The following is a 26,540-nucleotide window of genomic DNA, read 5'->3' as shown; positions in this document are numbered from 1 at the left end:
GGAGCATGCCAAGAGATGTTGGTGCCCTGTGTCTAACCTTTGGACCAAGCAATGAGTTGAAATTACCAGGTAGCTACTCTGTTCTCCATGTTGAGTTTTTCTCTAGGTATAGCTTTTGGTGCATTTGGCATGATAGGAGATTGATTATTAATGACGTGAGCTGGGCTATGAAGAGAATAGTTAACAAGCAATAATCCCCCTTAACCACCCACTTGCTGCTGCCTTGTGGGAATGTTCACTGTTTCGATTGTCAAAAGCATAAAAGATGGAGTGAGCTCCCAAGATGGGCATTGTCAGGTGTCTCATCCAGTTCTGGCACAAATCTCACCATAGCCCATGTCACTCAGCCCCCCAGTGGATTATATAAGGTTCTGCCTAATGTTTCTCTCTCCACAGATGCTGCAAGACCTGCTGTGTTTACAGTATTTTCAGTTTTTATCTCAGATTTCCAGTATCTGCAGGATTTTCTTTTGCTCAATAAAATCAATTGGTGCATTGGCATCAGATAACCTACAAATAAGATTGTTAGCATAGTCTTGTCAGGTTTTCACAGAATACGCAAAAGCACGAACAAAATATGAACAGAAGTAAATCATTGACAAGTACCAGATTCTCGCGCAACCAGTTAGATTTGATGCAAATATTTGCATTGAACATGACTGACCTTCTTTGAGGTCTGTATTATGAAACTGCAACTTTTGCTTTCTCTGACCAACAAACAGTGAGACTTCATTATGCCTGAGCTCATGAAATAAGGAAGGAGTGTAAAACTCTTGCAACTCAAAACCCTTCAGTACACTGATGTGTAAAAAGGAGGTAGGCAGCCTCGTATAATTTTACAAGAGCGGGCGTTTCCAAACAATAAGCCTTTTGACATAAACTTATCCCAGAGTTGACTGCTAAAAGATGTCAATTGTGCAATGGTATTTAACAAAACAGATCTGTTATTAAATTAGAGGGACTTTTATAATGCTCTCTGATTGTCACTCACTGATTATGTCATAGTCTTTAATCCCTGAGTGCAGATGCCATCAAGTATAAACTATATTCAGAGACGTTGTTATTGTTGGTTTTGCTTATTGTTCGTTGCCATGACATTTACCTCACACAAAGACAATGGAATAAATCTTTACAAGCTCTGCAATGACATACTATAAATTAACCCATATGGCTGGTAACCTGCTTTGGTGTGTCTGTAATTTTATCAGTAGATTCAAATTTCCCAAACTCCATGGTTACCAGTCGACATCTTACTAATATGGGAAGTCTGAATCCACTGATCAAATGGGTGCACTAACTAGTACAATTAGGAAAGAGATCCATCCTGTCCTCCAGCACAATCATCTCAGAACACTGGATGAGAAAGTTGTTCTCAATTCTCTCCTTGCATTCTATTATATATGAGAGTGAGTACATGGTTTAACTCATGGTTAAATATGAAACACGAAACTGTCAGGATTACAATATTGCCCAGCCCCCTCATTTGATTACATCATTGAAGTTCACTTCCAGGTGTTGATTGTTCAAAACATAAACAGTTCACTTCTTGATGAGGTTCTGGCTACATAGTTTCCTCGTTCTATGAATATAACATCAGCATTCTTTTTGTGTGGTTGTATGCCCACGTCTAAGAAGTTTCGATTGAAGGTAAACTGATTAAGGAGAAGACAAGGTCAAGAACTGTCTCCAGACACTGGCTTCCTTAGAACTCTATTTATGCACATTAATACTAAATATGTTGTAATTTGAAATATATCAGGCCTTGATTTTACCATTGATTGAGACTATAATCTAAATGTGTTTCTATCTATTTTATCTTATCCCACTCTATTCTAATCTATACTATTTTGTTCTTAACCAGTCTACTCTTTACCCCATTCTGTTCTAGTATTGTGAAAGCTATGCTCAGTGGGAGGCAGCTCCAAGACATCATCTCAAGTTTGCACTAGGATCTGGAAGTCCTTATACAACAATTATACAACAATCCCTACTAAAGTGTGGGAAAGGAATCAAAACTAACACTTAGACATATTGTTCACTGACAGATATTAAGTATGATTAAATATTAAGCCTGTTATTGATTTTACAGGACCAAACTCAATATGTTGGGTGCATACAATTTTGAAAAATGAGTGCGGGACAGAAACATGAGAAAACTCACCAATCAGAAACACATGTAGCATTCATTCATGTAACTTAGTTTTTTTTAAACTGCTAAGCTTTTAAAACTGTTTCATAATCTAGGTATCATTAGCAAGATCAGAATTTTCTACCTGAGCCAACCCTACCCAACTGTGTCCCTTTTTGCTGCCCTTCACCTTGTCTTCTAGAAAAGATTTCTGTAGATTTTCAGCCCTGATTAAAAGGCACAATGACATTTTCATTTCACTTTCTAGAGTTCATTTTGCACTTGTAATTTTAAGTACCTCCTCATTTGTCTTATTTTTCAAGTACCTCTCCATCTGTCTACAGTCTGTATGTGGAATTTTAAGCATATGTCTCAGCATCGTATTTCAAAGGCACATTTTTCTCAACAGATCCTTACTTATTGTCCAAGTTTGTGAGCATTTTAGTGTTTGCTACAAACTTGGGTTTTCTAGTTACCACATCCCTCACCTATACAAAGTCACTTATGGTTATCTCCAAATTTCTTCTGACTCAGCGTTGAATTTGCTGTCTTCTACTATCATTTGTCCCAAAAAAACAGACTTATCTGAGCATAGTGCACAAAACATGAAGTTTGCAGAAATGTAGAAAATACTGAGTTATCTACAAACTCTTGTATTCAAAAGACAGAATGACTGATTTGAAGAGTGATCCGAATCTAAGAAGGAAGATATATTGCACTTCTCAAATTACAGAAAACAAAGGACACAGAAGATTAATCTCAGGAGTAGTGGTCCAAAAGCTAGTGCTTCCACTTAAACCTGTTAGACTATAACCTGGTGTTGTGTGATTTTTAATTTTGTGCACCACAGTCCAACACCGGCATCTCAAAATCACAGAAAACTTCACAGCTCTCTTTAGCTATTTTTAAAGTTTATTTGAGAAAATATCGTCAGATTAATGGGAAACAATTGAGCTGATACAGAACAGAAAATTTTGCAATGACTGAGATTAGATTTTGTACAATAATCAGGGAATTCATCTTTCAAAAGATTTTATATAATTCATGTAACTGCATGAATTTGCAAATTTTCTTTGTACTGGGCTCTCCTTTTTAATATTTTATTTAAATTGAACTGTGGCCTCATGATCATTTGCAACTAGAGGTACTCACAAGCATGAATTTGAGAATCTAACTAATGGAATACAAAACTTCCAGGGTGTTTTGCTACATGTGTGACATTTTAAAATAATGGAATCAAGTGCATTTAAGAACAGTTTTAATATAGGAAGTAAAATAATGCAGCATTACAGTAGCATGCAAAGCACAAGTTGAAAAATCCTCAAAGAAATGCCATGGTTTCACATGCAAGCCTAATGAATTGCTTATAAATATGTTTTCCACTACAGATTTATAAAGGATGTTGAAATGTATTTTGTTTCTAAATTAATTTGTCTTAATTACTTATTCATGTCTAGGGTGTTAATGTTATAATCAAAGAGTAGTCTATTTAACATGTGTTCAAAGGAAAATAATTTTAATTACAAAAAATGAGTAAAGAAAGAAAGTTTTACTAGATAACATGAACGAAGAAAGCATTTGCTTGGATTTAACAGTCTTCAATCATTTACATGTAGTGAAGAGATAAGCATATTTCCTCTATTGTATTGTAAGCCCACGTGCGACATGTTTCATTAGAATATTAGTGTCCACAGTTACTCCTGTAGGCATCATTGTAAATAGGGCTTTTCAATTTTAAAGATGCCTTGCTTTCAGGGTTGCATATGTGAACACTGCAGCTGCTATTTTATTTAAACAACATAGTAATTTGAAATATTGGAACTAAATTTCCCAAATGTTGGCAGATAATTTTTACTTAGGTTAAATTATCTCTTTATTCAGCCTTCTGTGTAACATTTTAACTATGTACTCATATGCAGTCACGTTCATCCCAGAGGTAAGAAGAGAGACCATATTGTTTATAACATTGACAATATCAATAGACAGTTATCTATGTACAAAGGTTAGTAGTCTTCTAGGAACAGTTAACTTCTACTGTGATGGACCTATTGCACAGACAACCTGAGGAATATCTGTTTCCAATAGCTTACATAGTGACATTTCTATGACAGAAGACCATTTGTTGTTCTTAGAATTGCATTTTAGTCTTTTGTGAGAAGATTCCAACTTTCCCAATGAATGGTGATCATACACTGCATAACACTCAAACTATGCACTAGACAGTTCTCTTAACTTTGACTGGGTGATATGTACAATCACTTTCCATAGTAAAATTTATCGAACAGGAACTTTACAAATCTCAAATAATTCCCAAGATCAAAATACGTACAATGACAGCTACAAAATACAATCACCTTAAATATTTATAGACAACAGACTGAGTTGAAAGTCTATAAGGTAATCATTTTCTTTGCTTGATAAACTAATGTCACTATTTCCTTTAAATCTGGCAACTTGATGTCTTTCTATGGATTGTCCTCCTTAAACCTTTCCCACTGAAAAAGATCAGAAAAACCACTATTTTCAAATTCAGTTGCTCATTAATCTCAGAATAAAGCAGTAGTGTGTGCTTTATGGATAAAATATATTTTTAGAACTGATAATTTTTCACCTACCGCAAAAAGCCCCATTCCTAACGAGGAGTTTAATGTTGACCCTTTAGCTTTTTGAACTTTGCAATAAAATACATTTGTTGGAAAAGAAGTTTCGGTTGTCTACCAAAAGAACACGCTTCTGCCTCCGTGGCAAAAAAATCAGAAAAATCATTCAACACTTGGCTCTCGATATAAATCCCATTCCGACAATATGCCATAACGAATTTTTTTTTTGGTGTAGTTGCTTACAAGTGTTGCTGAATTGTCCATCTGTCAAATTCACATGAAAGCAACAGGATACTACGTGCTGCCATAAATATGAAGATAGACATGCCCCAGTAATGCACTTACTTACACCCACTCCACCACTCAGAAAGCTTTCTCTCTCCGTCTCTCTGTTTGTCCCTCGCTTTGCCCACTCTGGCCGAAGTGATTTTTAAAAAAATGTTTTCAAAATGCATACTGGCAGACTTTTTAAGAAGGCCAGGGCCTTGTATCACACGGTGGAAGCCACACTGAGTCGTCAGGGACTCCCTGAGTAATCACAGAAAGAGAGGCAGGGGGGACAATGCACTTTGTTGATAAATGTCATTCCTAAGCACCTCACGCCATCACCCCTGGAGCCTCGAACAATGCTGCTTTGAATCCGACACAAACTTCCCCTTGGTCAGTGAAGGTTTTTCTCAGTACTGGGGTTAGCTCAATACAAGACAACTTTTACAAAAGACATTGCATTCACATTCAACCTACCATACTCAAATTTCCACATCCTTTCCCTGATCATTGCAATTATGATTAGCACATTTTAAAATATATAAATTATAACAAAGTAAACCAGCATGGGACCAGAATACAAAGTTTCCCACTTCTTCTTGGTAGTCTGAAAATCATTCTTGTCTCTTTCATACCTTTCTTTCCCAGACTACTAGCTACCAACTGAAAAAAGTAGTCGTTGGTCAGAGTTGATTAATGTGTGAATTAAGTCTGCCTCATTTCATCTGACGATGCAACAGTTCTTTCAACACTTTTGCCACTTCCGTACAATTATCTGCCCTCCTATCTGAAACTCAATGTATGAAGCCTCCTCTACTCTGAAGTTATACTAATTTTTTGTTGCACAGGACAGACACTTGCCAGAAGTAGTCTTTGGGATACTTGTTGTCATCTCTCTGCTTGAATAAAGAGCCTGTAACTCACTGCTAGAACTGGACAATCCTGCCAAATTCACGCTGAGAGCCAGGAAGCCTTGGACTCGTCCTATTTTCTTTTGCAGGCTATTAGCGATAATAGAGAACCACACAAATTGTCTCAAAGCTCATCAAATACAAAAGCGTTAAAAATAGGACGGAATCAGGAAAAAAGTTACAACTTCTCATTTTTGTCTTCAGATTCAATCCCAGCCTCCACCATTTATAAAATGTGTAGGTAGCCCCACCTTCACATCAACTGATTTGAACATTCTAAATACTGGTGTGATAAAAAGATAAGAATATTTGAAAGAGTGGTTATTTTTGGCCATGCTATTTTCTGAAAAAAAGTAATTTTCTGATTTGTTTGATTTACTGTATTATTGTCACATGTACCAAGATACAGGGAAAAGTACTGTTTTGCGTGCTAACCAGACAAATCATACCTTACATTAATGTGTCAGGGTAATAGGACAGGAAGCAGAAAAAAGTGTTACAGCTACAAAAAAAGGTGCAGGAGAAGATCAACTCTAATATATAAGAGGTCGATTCATAAATCTGACAAGAGCAAGGAAGATGTTGTTCTTGAATGTGTTGGTAAGTGTTTTCAAACATTTGGACCTTTTGTCCCATAGAAGAGGGGTGAAGAGGGTATAACCTGGGTGGGAGGAGTCTTTGATTATCTTAGCTGCTTTCCTGAGGCAGCAGGAAGTGTAGACAGAATCAAGGGAAGGTATGATGATTTTTGTGATGCTCTGGGCTGCGTTCACAACTCTCTGTAACTTCCTGCAGTTTTGGGCAGAGCAGTTACCATATCACACTGTGCTACACCCAGATAGGATGCTTTCTACAGTGCATCTATAAAAATTGGTAAGAGTCATCGTCAACATGCCGTATTTCCTTCGCCTTCTTAGCAAGTAGAGGCGTTGGTCTGCTTTCTTGACTGTAGTGTTGACATGGATGGACCAGGATAGATGGTTAGTGATATTTACTCCTAGGAATGTGATGCGCTTGAGCACCTCCACCACAACACCGTTGATACAGACCATGTCCTCCACACCGCTTCCTGAAGTCGATGACCAAATAGTTCATTTTATTGACATTGAAGAAAAGATTGTTGTCTTTATAACATGCCACTAAGCTCTCTACCAATTTCCTATTCTCTGTGTCATCATTATTTCAGATCCAACCCACCATGGTGATGCCATCACCAAATTTGTAAATTGAGTTTGAGCTGAATTTGGTCACACAGTCGTGAGTGTATAAGGAGTATAATAAGAAGCTGAGTACGCATCATTGTGGGGCACTAATGTTGACATTATTGTGGAGGAAGTGTAGTTGCCTGCCCTTATTGATGGTGGTCTGCAGGTCAGGAAGTCAAGAATCCAGTTGCAGAGTAGGGAGCAGAGTTCTAATTCATGGAGTTTGAAGTTTAAGCTATTGCATGGTGTACTTAAGAGTGATCAGCAGGAAAAGTGAAGATCTGGAATTGAGTGACTCCAGGAAATCATGTCATAAACTTGAATCATCTGCATTCCATCAGAAGTACAGCAGCTCAGAGGTAGCCAGCAGCTGGAGAATATAAAGCAACCTCGTTTTAAGAACGGCAATAAGGGCCCTTTTGTGGTGCAGTGGTAGTGACTATACCCTGGACTGGGAGGCCCAGGTTCAAGTCCCATCTGCTCCAAAGGTGTGTAATAACATCTCTTAACAGGTTAATTAGAAAAACAGATTACATTTTATTTTTAAATTGAGACAGGCAAGAGAGTAAAAAGAAAACATTTGACAAGAAAAGGGGACAACTGTCGGAAAAATGTGTGAACTATGAATTTCTCACTGACACCTACCTACTTGTCTGGTCAAGTTAGATCTGAAACAGAACTCTCATGGTATGAAAAGGTGTCTGTTTCTACTCTTGTTTACATCACAGGGGTGCTACCAGTTCCTGGCTTGTGCCAACCAGCAGCAGCCTCAAAATAAACTTATTGGATTGACAAACAATAGTGTCCTGGTGTACTACTTTTACTTCTCAGTCAACAGAAACATTATTACAGTGCTAAATTTATGTCTAATCCTTAACAAACATGTGAGATTGGAATGGTTCTGCTTTCTGGATGTTTTGAGAGTTGCAAATGCTAAAATATAACATACATACTAACAAAAGAGAAGTGATATACAAAAAAATAAAGCCAGCATAGATTAGATCTGTATATAGGAATACATTTAAAAAGTGGAAGAGGTCAAGTTATAACTTTTGCTTCAAATGTATCCATCCTTCTACACTCTACCATGCCACACAGTAAGGCTAACCTTCATTTTAAATATCTTTACTTTGCCCATCAACTTGCACTCAACATCCAAATTTGGCACATTATAAGTTATAACCCGACAACCACCATTATGGAGATGCTCGTGTGCACACCCTTGAAACTGGCCTGCCACAAACTCAAGTATGCTCATCTTTTGCCCAAAGCACTGACAGAAGATCTGCCAGCATGTTATAAAAGATGACGTTAATAGGTGTTATTCCATGCAGGGTTTAAATTTAACTTCTAAACTTTGCTTACACACTTCGAGATACAAAGTCCTAATGAGATGACTGCCTAGCAACCACTCCCAGGTATCTATTATCCTGGCTATTTATTTTGTTTAACCCTATTAAGAGTGTAATTAGAAAGTAATTAAATTTCAATGATCCCATTCAGTGAAATAGTATTGCTCAAATTTAATGCTAGAAAAACCCAAGGCCCATCACTGGTCACATTAATGCAGTTCTACTAACTCAGATTTTTTAGTTTTCTTTATTTTCAGAACATTCCTGTAAAGCCTAATGTTCATTTTATATATACAATGGCAATGGCAGCCCAGGAAAATTTCTTTTGGTAGATGACTACACACATATAATGTACATGGATATACTTATGAATATATACACATGTATAACGTACATCGAAATGATAGGAGTCAAAGAAGGGAAAGTGGGGCAGCTATGTCAATTAGAAATAACATAGTGACAATAGCAAGAAAAGATAAGATGAACAAGAAGAAACAAAAACCAAAATTCATGTAGATTGAGCTAAAACAGGGAAGGTTTGGTAGTAATAAGAGGGATGATGTGTGTATTGCAGACCTCCAATATATGAAGAGTAGTGATAATGGGGTACTTGCTGTCATTCAGAGTAATTAACACGGATTGTTGTAATTAAGATGTGCTTGACAAGTATTTACTGGAGAAGAGAATAGACAAGAAAGTAAACTCCATATTTATTGAAAATTATTGAAATTCTGGTCAGCGAGTTCAAATGAATCAGTTTAGATTTACTAAGCTTTTATAAAACTTCCGGTATGTCTTTTTAACTAGATAGACAAGGGATTGTTTTCAATCCCCTAACCATATAATGGTTCTGTGTTTCTCTTTCCATGGAAATTGGGGAATGGTGAGGAAGTTGGAGTGGAACAGTCAACATTATAGCTACATGTTTATCAGTAGTAAGACGCAACAGTTAAAGCAAAATGAAAGTAATAGCATAAAGATGGAACTGATAAAAGAAACAACCAGGAAACGTTTGCATGGCCAATTACCACACAAACTGAACAAGATTGTAAACTGAAACACAGCTGTTTACAAGAAATCAACGTAGTGCTGACACAGTGAAAACACAGGTTACAGTAATTAATGGTCGACATTAAATAGGTGAGGAAACATGGCAAATCATAATAATATAATGCCTGAACAGGCCACTACTGCAACAATGCAGCAATGCAGCCTCCTGAATGGGGTTTCCTTGAAAGTGGAGTCCCAGATAGATAGGATAGTGAAGAAAGTGTTTAGTATGCTTGCCTTTATTGGTCAGAGCATTGAATATAAAGAGTTGGGAGGTCATGTTGTGGCTCTACAGGACATTTGTTAGGCCACTTTTGGAACATTGCGTGCAATTCTGGTCTCCTTCCTATCAGAAGAATGTTGTGAAACTTGAAAAGGTTCAGAAAAGATTTACCAGGATGATGCCAGGGTTGAAGAATTTGAGCTATGCGGAAAGGCTGAATAAGCTGGGGCTGTTTTCCTTGGAGCATTGCAGGCTGAGGGGTAACCTTATATAGGGGCATGGATAGGATAAACAGGCAAGGTCTTTTCTCTGAGGATGGGGAGCCCAGAACAAGAGGGCATAGGTTTAGGGTGAGAGGGGAAAGATATAAAAGGGACCTAAGGGCAAAGTTTTCACACAGAAGGTGGTACGTGTATGGAATGAGCTACCAGACGAAGTGTGGAGGCTCGTACAATTATAACATTTAAAAGGCATCTGGATGGGTATATGAATAGAAAGGGTTTAGAGGGATGTAGGCCAAGTGCTGGCTATTGGGACTAGAATGGATTAGGATACCTGGTCGGCATGGACAAGTTGGACCGAAGGATCTGTTTCTGTGCTGTTCATCTGTATGACTCTATGACTGTGACTACAGCAATGTAATCCCTGAACCAATCACTCCTGTAGAATGCAACCCACAAACAGACAGCTATTTCCACAAAATAATCCCTAAACAAACCACGACTGCAGCAAGATAACCCATGCACAACCATTAATGCAGCAATGCATGCTCCTTACTAATCGTTACTGCAGCAATACAAGAGCTGAATGAATCATTAATGAAGCAATTCAATTCCTAAAAATCCACTTTGGAACTACACAATACCCTCAAGAGACCATTACTGCACCAATAAAGTCCATGAATAAACTACTGCTGCAGCAGCACAACCCTTTGAAGTGACCACTTGTGAAATGATATAACCTTTTCATTGACAACTCCTACAACACAGGCAAAGATATTCCAATGGACAGAGTCACGGCATCCTACCCTATCCATCTTACCAAAATGCCACACTACTCCCTCACTTACTTTAAAAATTTTACTCTTTTCAGTTGCTGTCAAAGTGCCTTTGAGACCTTTCACTCCCAAAATATAGCATCAAGTATTTTATGAAGGGGCCATGTGTTTGGCTGTAATGCCAGACTCGGAATCTTGGCTGGAAAAATTGCTGACAGATAGGTAGGTAATTTTAAAGAGGATTACTGTCATTTGAAATGATTCCAATGGAAATTGGAATATCTGGTCCAATATAACCCACGGAACAGACCATTGCTGCACCAATATAACACATGAATAGACCAGTGATGTAATGAATTGTATTATCAGTATCCTTCTAGATGATGAAGATGTAGAAATTCAAACCAATTGAGGATGGGGTAGATTCTTATGGTGCACTTAGCATCAGAGCACTGGGAAGAGGTGTTGCAAGAGGGGATAGGAAAGATTTAGAAAACCAAAGGACAGAATTTTCAAGTATGCTCCATCCCCCACCATGTAAAGACAGGAAAGCTTATGCCAGATGCCAAGAATTCAATACTGCAGAAAATATAATTGTAAATATATGTTGAATGCAGTAAAGTAAATAAGACTGAGTGTTACAAGTGAAAATAGATGGAAGGGCTAGAAAGATATCAAATATTTCTTGGTCTAAGTTGTTCAGGGAAGATAGTAAAGGAAGGAAAGGGAAAGGAGTAACAGTATTCATTAAGAAGGGCATTACATTGCTGAAGAAAGGGACTGTCTCAGAGGGTTCAAGGACAGAGTTAGTTTGGCTAGAGCTAAGGAGTAGAGAGGGAACAATTACATTGCATGATATAGTCAATAGACCACCAACTATTGGAAAGGTATAGAGGAGCAAATATGCAGGGAAATTGCAAAGAACTGACAACATTATAGAGAAGCTATAATGGTGATTTCAATGACCCAAATATAGACTGGGATATTGATAATGTGAGGAACAGTGAGGGCAAGTGGTCCTAGATAGTGTTCAGGAGAGTTTACTACAATAATAAGTGTCTCGTCCAACAAGAAAGGATACATTGTTGGACCTGGTCCTTGGAAATGAGGTGCACAAAGTGAATCAAGTGTCAGTGGGGTAACACTCAGGAGACAGTAATCATTGTTTCATAAGGTTCAAGATGGTGGTGAGAATGACATGCAACAATCCAGACTAAGAAAAACCAATTGGCAGATAGCTGACTTCAATGGGGCAAGAACAGAGCTGGGCAGGATTGACTGGAACAAGAGGGTGACAGGAAAGCAGTAACTGAACAATGGGCTCCATCAAAAAGCAGACAGTTGGGATACTTTTGAGGTAAATTGACTTATTCTGAATATTATATCTCTATTTTTCTATTTTATTCTTGGACCTCTCATTTCTCTACTTTTCCATTTTTGTTCCCTAAGAATTTGTACTTAAGATTCTGTACTTGGGTACCTAAAATGGCACCATAAGTGGCAATTTGTAAACTTTTCACTGTATTCATGTGAGCATATGTGACAATAAAGCCAATTCTAATTTTAATTCTAATTCTATTTTTTCAACTGGGAAAGTAAGACAAACAAAACAAGAGTTCCTTTCATGACAAAGGAGGTAGAAATTAACATTAGAAAGAAAAAGTGTGCTTATGACAGGTGTCAGGCAGAAAATGCAATAGAGAACCAAGAGGAATACCAAAGCTTTAGTGGGGAGTTGACAAAGTAATTCAGAGAGACAAAGATGATTTTTGAAAAAAGAATGACAGTTTCTATAAATGGGAATGCCAACACCTTTGATGGGCATATAACGTGTGATTAGGGAGGAGTAGGGCTGAGTATAGACCAAAAAGAGGATTTACACAGTATCTGTAGACATGGTTGAGGTGTTAATAAATACAAAAGAGTGCGATGTTCCCCAGGCTATGGTGACAGAGGTGCAAACTCTGTCACTAGAAGGGTTCAAAATTATTAGGAGTCTTGGATAAACTTGATACTTCAAGGTGAAAACTCACTGGGACCAGATGAGATGGATCCAAGGATTTTGAAGGAAGTAAGAGTAGAAATTGAGGACAATAGTCATTATCTTTCAGATGTCCATGGAGTCAGGAGATGGTGGGAGGGGGAATGCTAGAAAACTGCAGAATTGCAAACATTACAGCCTACTTCAAGAAAGGTTGTAAAGATAATCCTGGCAATTACACATTGGTTAGTTTAACTTCAGTGGTGGGGAAACATCCAGAAACAATTATTCAGGATACAATTAGGAGTCACGTGGCAAAAGATGGATTGCATTGGAAGAATCAGCACAAATTTCTAAAGAGAAAATTGTGTTTAACTGACCAGCTGAAGTTTTTGAAAAGATAACAGAAAGGCTCAATGAAGGTAACCCTACTGACATTGTATACATGGATTTCCAGAAGGAGTTTGATAAGACTTGTTAGGAATATTCTAGGTCATGGGACAAAAGAGACAGTAGCAACATGGATACAAAATTGGCTGAGTGTTAGAAAACAGAAATTAATAGTCATTGGATATTTTTCAGGCTGTTGGAAGGTTTGCTTTGGAGTTTCCCAGGGCTTGGTATTGGAATCCTTGCTTTTCCTGATATATATTAATGATTTGGATTCTGGTATGCAATGGACAATTTCAAAGTTTGCAGATGACACAAAACTTTGAAGAATTGTAAACTGTTAGGAAGGCATAATAAAACTCCAAAAAGACATTGACAAGTTGATGGAGTGGCCGAATAGGTGGCAGATGAGGTTCAGTGCAGAAAAGTGTGAAGTGATACATTTCAACAGGAGGAACACAGAAAGACAATATATACTAGGGGATACAGTTCAAAAGGGCATGCGGGGGCACAGCGACCTGGAAGTATATGTGCACAGATCATTGAAGGTGGTAGGACAGGTGGAGTGAGCAATTAATAAAGCATAGATTTATTAACAGCGGCAGCGAGTTCAAGAGAAAGGAAGTGATGTTGAACCTACATAAGGCGTTTGTTGTACCCCACCTGGAGTACTGTGTGCATACCTCGCTTCCACTTTAATGGAAAGATGTAAGAAGGTGTGGGAGTGACGATAGGGTAGATAGGGAGAAGCTGTTCCCATTCAAAAGAAGCAAGGGTGATGTGAGAAAAGATGCTTTTTCACACAGTGAGTAGTTGGGGTATGGAATGGTAGAGGAACGTTAAATTGAGGCGTTATCGAGGACAGTGGATGATTATTTGGATAGAATTAGTGTGCAAGGCTATGGGACAAAAAGCAGGGGTTTGACACTAGGTAATGGTGCTTGTTTGATGAGCCAGTGCAGGCAGAATGGAACAAATGGCCTCCTTCTGCACTATTGCAAAGCTGTGTGATTCCGTAGCAGGTCAGATTATTAGAAATGCAAAGATACTTCAAAATTGATGTAGGGCATGCAGATAAATAAGGGAAGAATAAGGCGAATAACAAACTAGAAAGTCACTTTGCATGTAAGGGTGAAAGATGATGCTATGATGTTGTGGCCATAACAGAGACATGGGTTTCTCAGGGGCAGAAATGGTTGCTGGATGTTCCAGGGTTTAGCACATTTAAAAAGAATAGGGAGGGGTGGACAAAGAGGAGGGGGTGTAGCACTGCTAATCAGAGAGGGTATCACAGCTACAGAAGTTACCATTGTCGAGGAGGGTCTGCCTACTGAGTCAGTATGGGTAGAAATTAGGAACGGTAGGGGTTTACTACAAGCCCTCCAATAGCAGCAGGGAGATTGAAGAAAGCATAGGTCAGCAGATTTTGGAAAAGTGTGAATGTAGTAGGGTTGTTGTAATTGGTGACTTTAACTTTCCCAATATTGATTGGAACCTCCTTCAAGCAGATGGTTTGGAAGGAGCTGTTTTTGTAAGGTGTGTTCAGGAGGGTTTCCTAATTCAGTACGTTGACAGGCCAACGAGGGAAGAGGCCATTTTGGATTTGGTGCTCGGCAATGAGCCGGGGCAGGTGTCAGATCTTGTGGTGGGAGAGCATTTTGGTGATAGTGACCACAACTGCCTCACATTCTACATAGCTATGGAGAAGGAGAGAAGCAGGCACAATGGGAGGATATTTAATTGGGGAAAAGGAAACTATGATGCTATCAGACGTCAGTGATGAAGCATGGACTGGGAGCAATTGCTCCATAGAAAGGGCACTATAGACATGTGGAGACTGTTTAAAGAAAAGTTGTTGCGAGTGATGCATAAATGTGTTCCTCTGAGACAGGCAAGAAGGGGTAAGATAAAGGAACCTTGGATGATGAGAACGGAGGAGCTTCTCATCAAAGGAAAGAAGGCAGCTTATGTAAGGTGGAGGAAGCAAGGGTTTTGCTCAACTCTAGAGGGTTACAGGCAGGCGAGGAAGGAGCTCAAAAATCGTCTGAGGAGAGCTAGGAGGGGGCACGAAAAAGGCTTAGCAGGAAAGATTAGGGAGAATCCAAAGGCATTTTACACGTATGTGAGGAATAAGAGAATGATCAAAGAAAGAGTAGGGCCGATCAGAGTCTGAGGAGGTAGGGGAAGCCCCAAATGAGTTTTCTTGCTTCTGTCTTTACTAAAGAAAAGGACCTTGTAGTGAATGAAACCATTGAGGAGCAGGTAAGCATGCTGGAATGGATCGAGATTGAGGAAGCTGATGTGCTGAAAATTTTGACAAACATTAAGATTGACAAGTTGCCAGGGCCAGACCAGATTTGTCCTTGGCTGCTTTGGGAAGCAAGAAATGTGACTGCTTTACTGCTTGCAAAGATCTTTACATCCTCGCTGTCCACAGGAGTCATACTTGAGGACTGGAGAGAGGCAAATGTAATTCCTCTCTTCAAGAAAGGAAATAAGGAAATCCCCGGCAATTACAGACCAGTCAGTCTGCCGTCTGCAAGGTGTTAGAAAGGATTCTGAGCGACAGGATTTATGACCATCTGGAAGAGCATGGCTTGATTAAATGCAGTCAGCACGGCTTTGTGAGGGGCAGGTCATGCCTCACGAATCTTAATGAGTTCTTTGAGGATGTTACTAGACAAGTTGATGAGGGTCGAGCGGTGGATGTGGTGTATATGGACTTCAGCAAGGCATTTGATAAGGTTCCTCATGGTAGGCTCATTCAGAAGGTCAGGAGGAATGGGATAGAGGGAAATTTAGCTGTCTGGATACAGAATTGGCTGGTCAACAGAAGACAGCAAGTGGTAGTGAAAGGAAAATATTCTGTCTGGAAGTCAGTGGTGAGTGGTGTTCCACAGGGCTCAGTTCTTGGGCCTCTACTCTTTGAAATTTTTATTAATGACTTGGATGAGGAGATTGAAGGATGGGTTAGCAAGTTTGCAGACGACACAAAGGTTGGAGGTGTCGTTGACAGTATAGAGGACAGTTATATGCTGCAGCGTGACACTGACAGGATGCAGAGATGGGCTGAGAGGTGGCAGATGGAGTTCAACTTGGATAAATGCAAGGTGATGCATATTGGAAGGTCAAACTTGAAAGTTGAGTACAGGATTAAAGACAGGATTCTTGGCAGTGTGGAGGAATAGCGGGATCTTGGTGTGCAGGTACATAGATCCCTTAAAATTGCCACCCAAGTAGACAGGGTTGTTAAGAAAGCATATGGTGTTTTAGCTTTCATTAACATGGGGATTGAGTTTAAGAGCCGTCAGATCTTGTTGCAGCTCTATAAAACTTTGGTAAGACTGCACTTGGAATACTGTATCCAGTTCTGGTCGCCCTGTTATAGGAAAGATGTGGATGTTTTGGAGAGGGTTCAGAGGAGGTTTACCAGGATGCTGCCTGGAATGGAGGGCTTATCTTATGAAAAGAAGCTGACTGAGCTCGGACTTTTTCATTGGAAAAAAGGAGAGAGGGGACCTAATTGAGGTGTACAAGATACTGAGAGGCATAGATAGAGTTGATAGCCAGAGACTTTTTCCCAGGGCAGAAATTGTTAACACGAGGGGTCATAGTTTTAAGCTGTTTGGCAGAAAGTATAGAGGGGATGTCAGAGATGGGTTCTTCACGCAGAGAGTTGAGAGAGCATGGTATGCGTTGTCGGCAGCAGTTGTGGAAGCGAGGTCATTGGGGATACTTAAGAGACTGCTGGACATGCGTATGGTCACAGAAATTTGAGGGTTCGTACATGAGGTTTACCTTACATGAGGATCAATGGTCGGCACAACATTGTGGGCTGAAGGGCCTGTTCTGTGTTGTACTGTTCTATGTTCTAAGTGGGCATGCTTTTAAATGAATACTTCACACTGGTTTTCCCAGAGAGGGGCTAATGCAATAAGTGCAAATGAGGAGGAGGAGGAATGTGAAGTATGGGTGGCCCAACAATAGTGAGAGAGGAGCTTTCAATGGACTGGTCAGGTAGGCTGTAAAATGGCAAATGGAATGCAATCTAGAGAAATTTGTGGAAATGCATTCATTGTTGAGGGCAAACATAGCATTGGGATACACAACAAATGGTAAGATTCTGAAAACCTTGAGAAACTGAAGGACTCTGGAGTGTATGTTCCATCTAGTATGCATGACAGAATCATGAAGATATCAGAAATTGAAGTGTTTAAGAAGATCTATGGGATAGTTTACAAATGGAAACATAAACTTTACATCTCAGAGGTTATATTGAAACTGTAGGCAACAATATTGAGACCACAGCCAGAGTAACGAATACTGTAATGGTCACTGTGTGGGTACACAGGAAATTTATAAGGCTGTTGCCGAGAATGAAGAATCATTGCTGTTAGGAAAGGTCTTGGGGATTTGTTTTGTTTGGACACGGAGGGAAAATTTATTTGGGATATATAAAATTACGAAATACTTGGAGCGAACAAAAACATCAAGAAATGTTTTCTCAGCCATTGTCACTTAAATTAGCTGTGTTATTTTTTAAACACAAGACTCTAATAATAGGTTGAATCTCAAGAAGTATAGACATAAAAGCCAAAAGATGAACCTTAATAAGACCTCAATGAGAATACTATGATTATGTGGTAGAGGCAGAAAACCTCATTGCATTTAAGAGATACATGTATTTGAAATACGGCAACCTTGAGGGCCATAGGGCACAAGTTATAACATTGCTCTTTTGCAGCCACACAGATATGATGATCTGAACAACCTGGGCTGCAGCAATTCAAGAAGGCAAGCCATCATCGATTTGAGCAATTAGGAGTGGGCAATAAATGCTGGCCTTGTCACCAACATCCACAGTCCATAAAGAATAAGTTTTTAAAATTTCATTCTGTCTTGCACATTTTCTATGATTGTGTCTCAAAAGACGAGAATGGGGAGCGTTAATCTTGTGGTGAATCTTTAGCAGTGCTTAAGCTATGTTGTTGTGGATTGGAAAAGGCTTTGGTGTAGGAAATGTAATTTTATGCCTTACATAAGTATGTAAGTATTTTAAAACAAGCTAAAATTTCAAAGTTGGTGTATCTTGGAAGCTTAGTTGCTGTATGATTTATCCGTCCAGATACAGTAACGCTGCAGAATGTGCAGATTATTTTGTGATTACTATCTGGATTAGTGCCTGAAGTAATTTTCCACTATCTGTCAGAGAAGCAGCATTTTAATTTTTTTTCTCTCATTTCTTTTACTTTCTGTTTCTAGCACTGCTGACCTTGACTGCAAGATGTTTCCGCTCCACCCAAGCTTCCAAAACCCCACTGAACTCGAACAAACATCGAGAAATGTTTTTCCAGTCATTGTTACTTAAATTGGCTCTTTTAAGAATAATAATAGTAACAAGTTGAATCTCAAGAGGTATTGAACATAAAAGCCAAAAGCTAAATGATGAGTCTTGATAAGACCTCAATTAGAGTAATATTTCTAACACAGGGCTCTACAAATTTTGAGGCTTTAGAAAGGATATAATACAGCTTACTAGGGTGATAAAACAAAAGCAAAAATATTGAGGATGTTGAGAATCTGAAATAAAAACTAAAAATGTTGTACTTACTCAGCAGGTCTTGGATCTGTTGTGTAGAGCGAAGCAATTAACATTTTGAACGAAACATGACTCTTCTACAGAACCCTAAGATGCTGATTGGTGTAGGAAAATCAATTATGACAAAATAGATAAAGAATGGGGTGTTTTCTTGTTAGCATGTGGTTATCAGCATTTTTTGGGAGTGTTTAATATTAGGAAGAAATGGAAGGAACCTATTGGAAGCAGGCTGATAGATGCAAGATAATACGTAAAAGATGTTAGAACAGAGGTCAGGAAAATATCGTCATACAGATACAGAAACGAGGTTCAGCGCATAATTTGAGCAGTTGTTTCCATGCTACTAACAGATGGTTGGGTGAAATGGGCTATTTCTATATTACTTAGTCTCAGAACAAATGTTTTGACTCTTGTGTCCATTAGGAGAAATTGAGGAATGCGGGTGCTGGAGATCAGAGTTGAAAAGTGTAGTGCTGGAAAAGCACAGTCGGTAAGGCAGCATCCCAGGAGCAGGAGAGTCGATGTTTCGAGCACGAGTCTTCATCAAGAATGGGGGGATGTGGGGGTAAAGGGCAAGGGGACTGAGAGATAAATGGGAGGGGGGTGGAGCTGGGGTGAAGGTAGCTCAGAATGCAGTAGGTAGATGAAGGTGGGGGGTGATGGTGATAGGTCAGAGAAGAGGGTGGAGCAGATAGGTGGGAAGGAAGATGGACAGGTAGGAGAGTTCAAGAGGGTGCCGAGTTGGAGGGTTAGATCTAGAATAAGGTGAGGGAGGGCAAATGAAGAAACTGGTGAAACTCCTGTGTAGTTGGAAGGTCGCAAGGCAGACTGCAATTTCCCTTCCCATGTAGTTGACAATGCCCTCCCGCACAAATCCTCCACTTCCCGCACCTCTGCCCTTGAACCCCACCTCTCCAATCACAGCAAGAACAGAGCCCCCATGATCCTCACCTTGAACCCCACCAATCTCCGGATACAACGCATCACCATCTGCCATTTCTGCCACCTACAAACAGACCCCAACACCAGAGATATATTTCCCTACCCACCCCATCTGTGTTCCGCAGAGACCATTCCCTCCACCACTCCCTTATTAGGGCCACGTCCCCACACCAAACCACTCTCCATTCCTGGCACCTTCCTTTGCCACCACAAGAAGTGCAAAACATGCATCCACATCACCCCCCACCTCTGTCCAAGGCCCCAAAGGATCATTCCACATCTGGCAGAGATTTACCTGTATTTCCACATCATCTAATATGTCCATTGCTCTTGATGTGGTCTACTCTACATTGGGAAGGTAGGACGCCAACTTGTGGAACGTTTCAGAGAACATCTCTGGGACACACGCACTAAATAACCCCACCACTGTGGCCGAACGCTTCAACTCCGCAACCCACTCTGCCAAGAACATGCAAGTCCTTGGCCTCCTTCACTGCCAAACTCGAGCCACTCAATGCCTGGAGGAAGGATGCCTCATCTTTCTTTTTGGGACCCTCCAACCACAGAGGATCAATACTGATTTCACTAGTTTCCTCATTTCCTCTGTCACCATCTCATCCCAGATCCAACCCTCCAACTCAGCACCACCCTATTGAACTAACCTACCTGTCTATCTCCCTTCCCACCTATCCACTCCTCTTCTCTGACCTATCATCATCACCTCTCCCATCTTCATCTACATACAGCATTCCCAGTTACCTTCCCCCCCCCCCCCCCCCTTCCCATTTATCTCTAAGCTCCTTTGGGCCAACACCCCCACCCCACATTCCTGATGAAGAGCTTATGCTTGAAATGTCATCTGTCCTGCTCCTCAGATGCTGCCCGACTGGCTATGCTTTTCCAGCGTCGCACTTTTCGACCCTTTATGTACATTACTTTGAAAAACATTTCAATTAAGATGTAGAGTTGCTCTTTTGAATTGTCTTCCAATTATTTCTATAAGCAAGAATTTTTGAGTTTTTTTTGTGATAGAATCCTACAACAAACAAATAAGTCAAGCACTTGTTCCAGATATACCATAATCAACTATTTGATGTCTGATTCCTTTTGCTATAGTCCATCATCTGGTCAATGATTTTAGACACAGAAATACAACATTGCATAATTAAACTTACATTTCTTGCACCCTTGATCGCACAACTTGATGAGACTATGCCGTGTGTGCCTTTAAACCTCATCCGTGCAAAATGGTTAAACTTTCACCAGCCAGATATGGAATACAAATGTGGTTGGGATAGCCATACATTCTGCTATAATGCAGTGATGCTAGCCATAGTTTGCTACTACCTCACCCAATACCTGTGACTTGTTGGCATGACAGAGGTCTTACCCTGCCGCCAGTGACCTGCAGGGAACATCTGGCAGTTCCCCAGGGACAGATCTGATTAAGTCAAGGATCTTTTAAGCATGGAAATGACCAATGGCAGACCTTCCCTAGGATTGAAGCTCCCAGCTGCAGAGGCTGCCAATGGCAGCTTGGTAACAGCACTGTTTGTCCAGAATCACCATCAAATCCCTGGCCAAAGGTGAGTGAGGGCAGGATGGAATTTGCTGTTGGTGTAGATGAGATGGGGGTGAAGGTCAAGAGTCTTTCTCAGCAGCCACATGTTTCAGTGATCTTATGCTGGGTCCCTTGACAGCACATTGAGTGAATGACAATGCAATCCCTTTGCCCCATCTCCATCTCAGGGAGGCCACTGAATAAGCCTCTAGGAGATGCTGGGGCAGCCTTCTGAGACTGTGGGAAAGCAATTTAAACTTTTAACTGCTGCTGAATTGGATCAAGCTCAGGAATAATGGGTGTCAGTGACTTCTTATTGAACATAATTGAGCTCCTCCAGCCGGTGGATGGGAATCCCAAGTCAGCCCCTTCTGCTCTCCTATTTAATCAACCAGGAGACTGACACAGGACATTCCCATAATTTGTGGCCTCAGCCTCCATGTTTCCCATCATGTTAAGCTGCACAAAATCCAACCCAATATCAGTAAAGAGTAAAGGTCAATTTAGCATTTCTGATGCTGGGGATCTCTAAACCATTCGATGCAGTAACAGGAAAGAATGGCTACTCAAATAGTTGTATTTACAAGGATAACTCAACGGCAAATAGGAGTTAAATTTAATGTTTAGTTCTGGAAGGTTGTTTAATGGTAAATAATGTACTAGAACGAAAGTTCAATCTGAGGCCGCAGTCAGCACAGAATCTGCTTGATTACTATTAGAAGATCACATTTGTGATTTTTCTTCACTAAATTACTACTTTGGACTAAATGTTACTGGATTCTGAATGCAAACAAAACATATCATGAATGCAACAAAGTTCTCAGCATTAGGGACAAAGTTACCATTTTATATTTGAACTGCTGCTCTTAACTTGTAAAATTAGCATTTTGGCTTCCAATGATGTTAACGTGGCAAGTCTGTGTTCACACATTCAGTAACGCATCTGTAATTCAGATCAGGGATTAGCCAGAAAAGTGAAATTTCAGAGCTGGAGAAAATCATCTGGACTGTTAGTTAAACAATCCTTCACTTTTTGGATTCATTAAAACGGGGGACATTTGAACTGAGCAAATTGTGTCTTTTTTTTTCACTTCTGTCACACAGCATCAAGTAGACAAAGGGCAATTATAACACAGACTAAACTCTAAAGTGCCCTTCCTGTTGCACAGTATGACTTCTCTTTGCCCCACAACAGCCTATCCTTGTGGCCTCCCTGAGCAAGATGGATAATTTGTGTTAATTATTTCTAAATTATAGGCAGTAACATGCTGTGGACCCACACACATTAAAAATAGCTGGTTAGGCACAAAGTCATTCACATGAGCTTCTGGATTTGCTCAAAAGAAAATCCCATCAGTTTGAACTCCATGCAAATTAAATTGCTAAATTTGAAAGATTAGCACACATGACTTCTCTGTAAAATACTTCTCATATATTAAATGCTAGATTATCTTTTTTAATGCAATTTTCAAAAGATTATTAAGGATGCCATGCCTCTACTTAAGTGCAGGCATACAGCCTCATTCCCCAAACAACTAATGTAGGATGGCTTCAGTTGCCAGCTGGCAGGTTCATCTAGTCATAGTCATAGAGCTGTACAGCATAGAAACAGACCCTTCGGTCCAACTCGTCCATGGCGATCAGATATCCCAATCCAATCTAGTCCCACCTGCCAGCACCTGGCCCATATCCCTCCAAGCCCTTCCTATTCACATACCCATCCAGATGCCTGTTAAATGTTGCAATTGTACGAACCTCCATCACTTCCTCAAGCAGTTCATTCCACACATGCATCACTCTTTGCATGAAAAAGTTGCCCCTTAGATCTCTTTTATATCTTTCCCCTCTCACGCTAAACCTATGCCCTCTAGTTCTGGACTCCTCCACCTCAGGGAAAAGACCTTGTCTATTTACCCCATCCATGCCTCTCATGATTTTTGTAATCCACTCCTAATGCATTCTACTTCTTGGAAGGAATGATTAGCTTCATCTCAGCCTCTTACCATCTTGGATTATGGAGGGAAAGGATTTATTGAGATTGCTGATGCAGGAAGCACTAATGATCTAATGGTCAGAACCAGGCTAGTGCCCAACAATGTATAACAAAGAAAAAAAAGTGTTAATCGTAGTTATAAACAATATTAAAGAAAAAGTGTTCTATGGGAATGATCAGTGAATAAAGCTGTCAATATGTTCATTATGTAATTGGAAGACAGCATGAAGGAACTATTATTAATACCACAATATCTCATATACGATGAATTACACTCAGAATGCAAGATATCTGGGAATGATTTCTATTACAAATCTGTCATGTCAGAAGGTTCCTTTGACTTATGAAAAGTAATAAACACCACAAATGATTTCAAGGCAGCAGCTTAATCAAGATGTTATTGTTATAGTCCAAATGGAAGTTATAAAGGACGGAATTGAATTAAATTTTTATGTATTTATATCTTTATATTTATTATGAGGAAATAACTCCTAACCACACATCCAAACATTTAGGGCTCTGGTGAATTCCCAGTTAGGGCCTATGTCTTTCTACCCATCAGTCAAATGAGGCTCTCAGCTGGCTGGTATTTAGCCAGTGATGGAAAAGGCCTCTGCCAATTGTCCATACTTGGCAGCTTTTGCAATGCATGCTGGTCATAGGCAAAGGGGGTGGCCCCTCCAAAGGTTCCTGGCCTAATGAGGTTTCTCCAGGTCTCCCCTCCACCCCCTCACCACTGCCTCCACAGCATTCACTCAATTCCCCAAGCTACGTGACCCTCTCCGCATGCTAGGCCTGTCCTTTCCCACTCCTCTGAGTCAAGGCCTGCCAACCCAAGGCCTGCCAACAAAGAGCAAAACCAGTTTAAAAAATCAATAATATTAGACATGATCATACTGGATACACTGGAGCTCTATTGTGAGCTATACACGATGAGTCAAACCAATTTGAGTCATTCACAAGTTTTAGCAGTTTTATTTTGTCTGGGCAGCAGCCAATTTTTTCCTGCCCTAGGATATTGCTCTGCCAACCCCAACAATTTACCCTTCATTCTGAACCCATGGCTCCTCGTGGTCAGGCACTAAATGGCTCATGCAGACCAAGTAATAGCCACCATTCCCAGAATGGTCAGATAGCTATCAAGGACAGGACCTTTTGGTGGGAAATGCCCTGAAAACAATTTGTGGTCCGACAGGCATAAGAGCCCTGCAGATCAGCTGCTAGTCGGGGGTGCAGGCTCCCCCCTGTCTAACACGTCAGAGAGGAGGCACAGGTATGAAAGCTCAGATGCATTGAAAAATCCATCAATGAGCTGTGCTCTATGCACAGTTCATCAGAATGGGTTTCATTTCTCTTATCAACAGGGCCTGATAAGAGATAATGTGATTGATTCAGAATTCTCAGACAACAATTGCAAGCTTCTCAGGTCATAAAAAAGCAATTGCATAGAAATGAAACTGACTGTGTTTACAATCAAGTATGGCTATCAATCTGCAATTTGGTACAGAATTATTGTTTATAGACCAGATTAACACATACTCTCCTTCGGATTGGTTGCAGGTACACATGCAGGAATGGACAGAGATCCCAAACTGCACCTCCTCTTTCAAACATCTTCTCCAACTAGTCCTCCCATGACCTGGTTTTCCTGTATGTTAGAAGTGAAACCACCTTGACTGCTCCCTGCCTCGCTTGCACCATCCTGTGACTCATTTCCTCCATTCAGAATGATAAATGGTATAACCACAAAAATACCACTCTTGCGCTAAAAAGTACTTAATGTGCATGAAAAGTACCCAGTCATTTCACACTGTCAGATGACATGGAAAAGCAGTATATGGCTGGGTAGATAGAATGCCTGAGAAAAAATTGCTTCAAAGAATCTGCCTCAGTGACACAAATTGCTAGCAATGAGATTCACAGAGTTTAAGGTTCAAGCTCTTCACTTCCTCATGTTTTTGCAGATAATCTGCAGGTTATAACTCTTAGTGTGACTTGTTTAGTTTGAGCTGTAGTGTGTGCGCAAAAGTTGGAAACTCAGAATTGCAGCATGGTTGGCCTTCACAATGATGTGTGGAAATCAACTCACTCAGAACCAGGCAGCTGCATTAAGCAATGGCGAAAAGTTCAAGGCAATTTGGGGGCATTTGACCCTGGAGTGGAAAAAAAAAGCTTGCACACCATTTTGCTTTCAACAGAGATGTTATTTCCTGTGATTATACATTGACATCATGCAGAAAGCAGCTATTTCAAGGCCGTGGTCTTTTGAATGCTAACATGTCTATGGAAAAACAAATTCAAAACATGTGACTGTAATGCCACGACGATGGAGTGGCACTTGCTTGGCTGTGTCACCAGGTTTTTCCTCTGCATCAGATGCATGCTTGATCAGCTAGACCTTTGCGAGGTATGAAACAGAAGGGAAGAAGGGAAAACAGAGTCTCAGTCTTCCCTCCATGCTCTGTAGTTCTGCATTCCCCAGCACTTGAAGAGTGGTCTTACAGATATCAGACATGGGGCAGATCGAACTGTTGCCAATGAGAGTCTTGCCTACTGCTTGGAAATTTGATATTGCTTTTCTCTGGGAGATCTGACACAATTGCAAGGTTAGAAGGCACTTATGTGGACAACGTTGGGCATCACATCAGGTTAAATCCCCAGTCGGGCAGAAGTACCCCTTCTCTTCCCCAAAAGCTGTTAGCCAATCAGAAGCTCATGGCTCTCCATCATATCGATATCACCAGGAGCAGTAGATGCTCAGACAGAGTTACCTGGGGCAGGATTGGGGTCACAGGAAGGAGGATCAATGGTACAGCAGGGGTCATATTCAAGCTTAGTGCAGTGATGCTCAGTGCCTCCATTTCAATTGATATCAGGGTTTGCTGGGCAGTTTTCTGGAGTCAGACCTGTCTGAGTCTTGTGCAAACCCTGCTACACCTTCAAATTCCATGTCATAGAGTCAAAGAGATGTACAGCACGGAAACAGACATTCGGTCCAACTTGTCCATGCCAATGAGATATCCCAAACCAATCTGGTCCCACCTGCCAGCAGCTGGCCCATATTCCTCCAAACCCTTCCTATTCATATACCCATCCAGATGCCTTTAAATGTTGCAATTGTTCTAGGCGCCACGACTTTCTCAGGCAGATCATTCCATACACATACCACCCTCTGTGTGAAAAAGTTGCCCCTTAGGTCTCTTTTATATATTTCCCCTCTTATCCTAAACCTATGCCCTCTAGTTCTGGACTCGCACACCCCAGGGAAAAGACTTTGTCCATATATTCTCTCCATGCCCAACATAATTTTATAAACCTCTATAAGGTAGCCCCCCTCAGCC

General features: G+C 40.3%; 1 protein-coding gene across 5 annotated transcripts in view; it reads right to left on the bottom strand.

The window, feature by feature from the left end:
- slc6a9 (solute carrier family 6 member 9) overlaps positions 1-26,540 on the bottom strand; it is a 237,387-nt gene that overhangs the window by 111,139 nt on the left and 99,708 nt on the right. The window contains exon 1 of one of the 5 annotated variants that reach the window (XM_072574419.1): positions 5,078-5,197. The exons of 2 other annotated variants lie outside the window; for them this stretch is intronic. Coding sequence is in view for 1 of the 3 variants with exons in the window: in XM_072574416.1 (XP_072430517.1) it covers positions 4,744-4,758 (15 nt within the window). In the remaining 2 variants the exon portion in view is untranslated. Of the gene's footprint in view, positions 1-4,743; positions 4,988-5,073; positions 5,198-26,540 lie in introns of those variants that run through there. 2 more of the 5 variants (XM_072574418.1, XM_072574416.1) reach the window with 2 other exon arrangements.

The sequence above is a fragment of the Chiloscyllium punctatum genome, chromosome 7 (genome assembly GCF_047496795.1).
Source record: "Chiloscyllium punctatum isolate Juve2018m chromosome 7, sChiPun1.3, whole genome shotgun sequence".
Lineage (NCBI taxonomy): Eukaryota > Metazoa > Chordata > Chondrichthyes > Orectolobiformes > Hemiscylliidae > Chiloscyllium > Chiloscyllium punctatum.
Note: the sequence above shows the minus strand (reverse complement) of the source record. Positions and strands in the feature narration are given on the sequence as shown.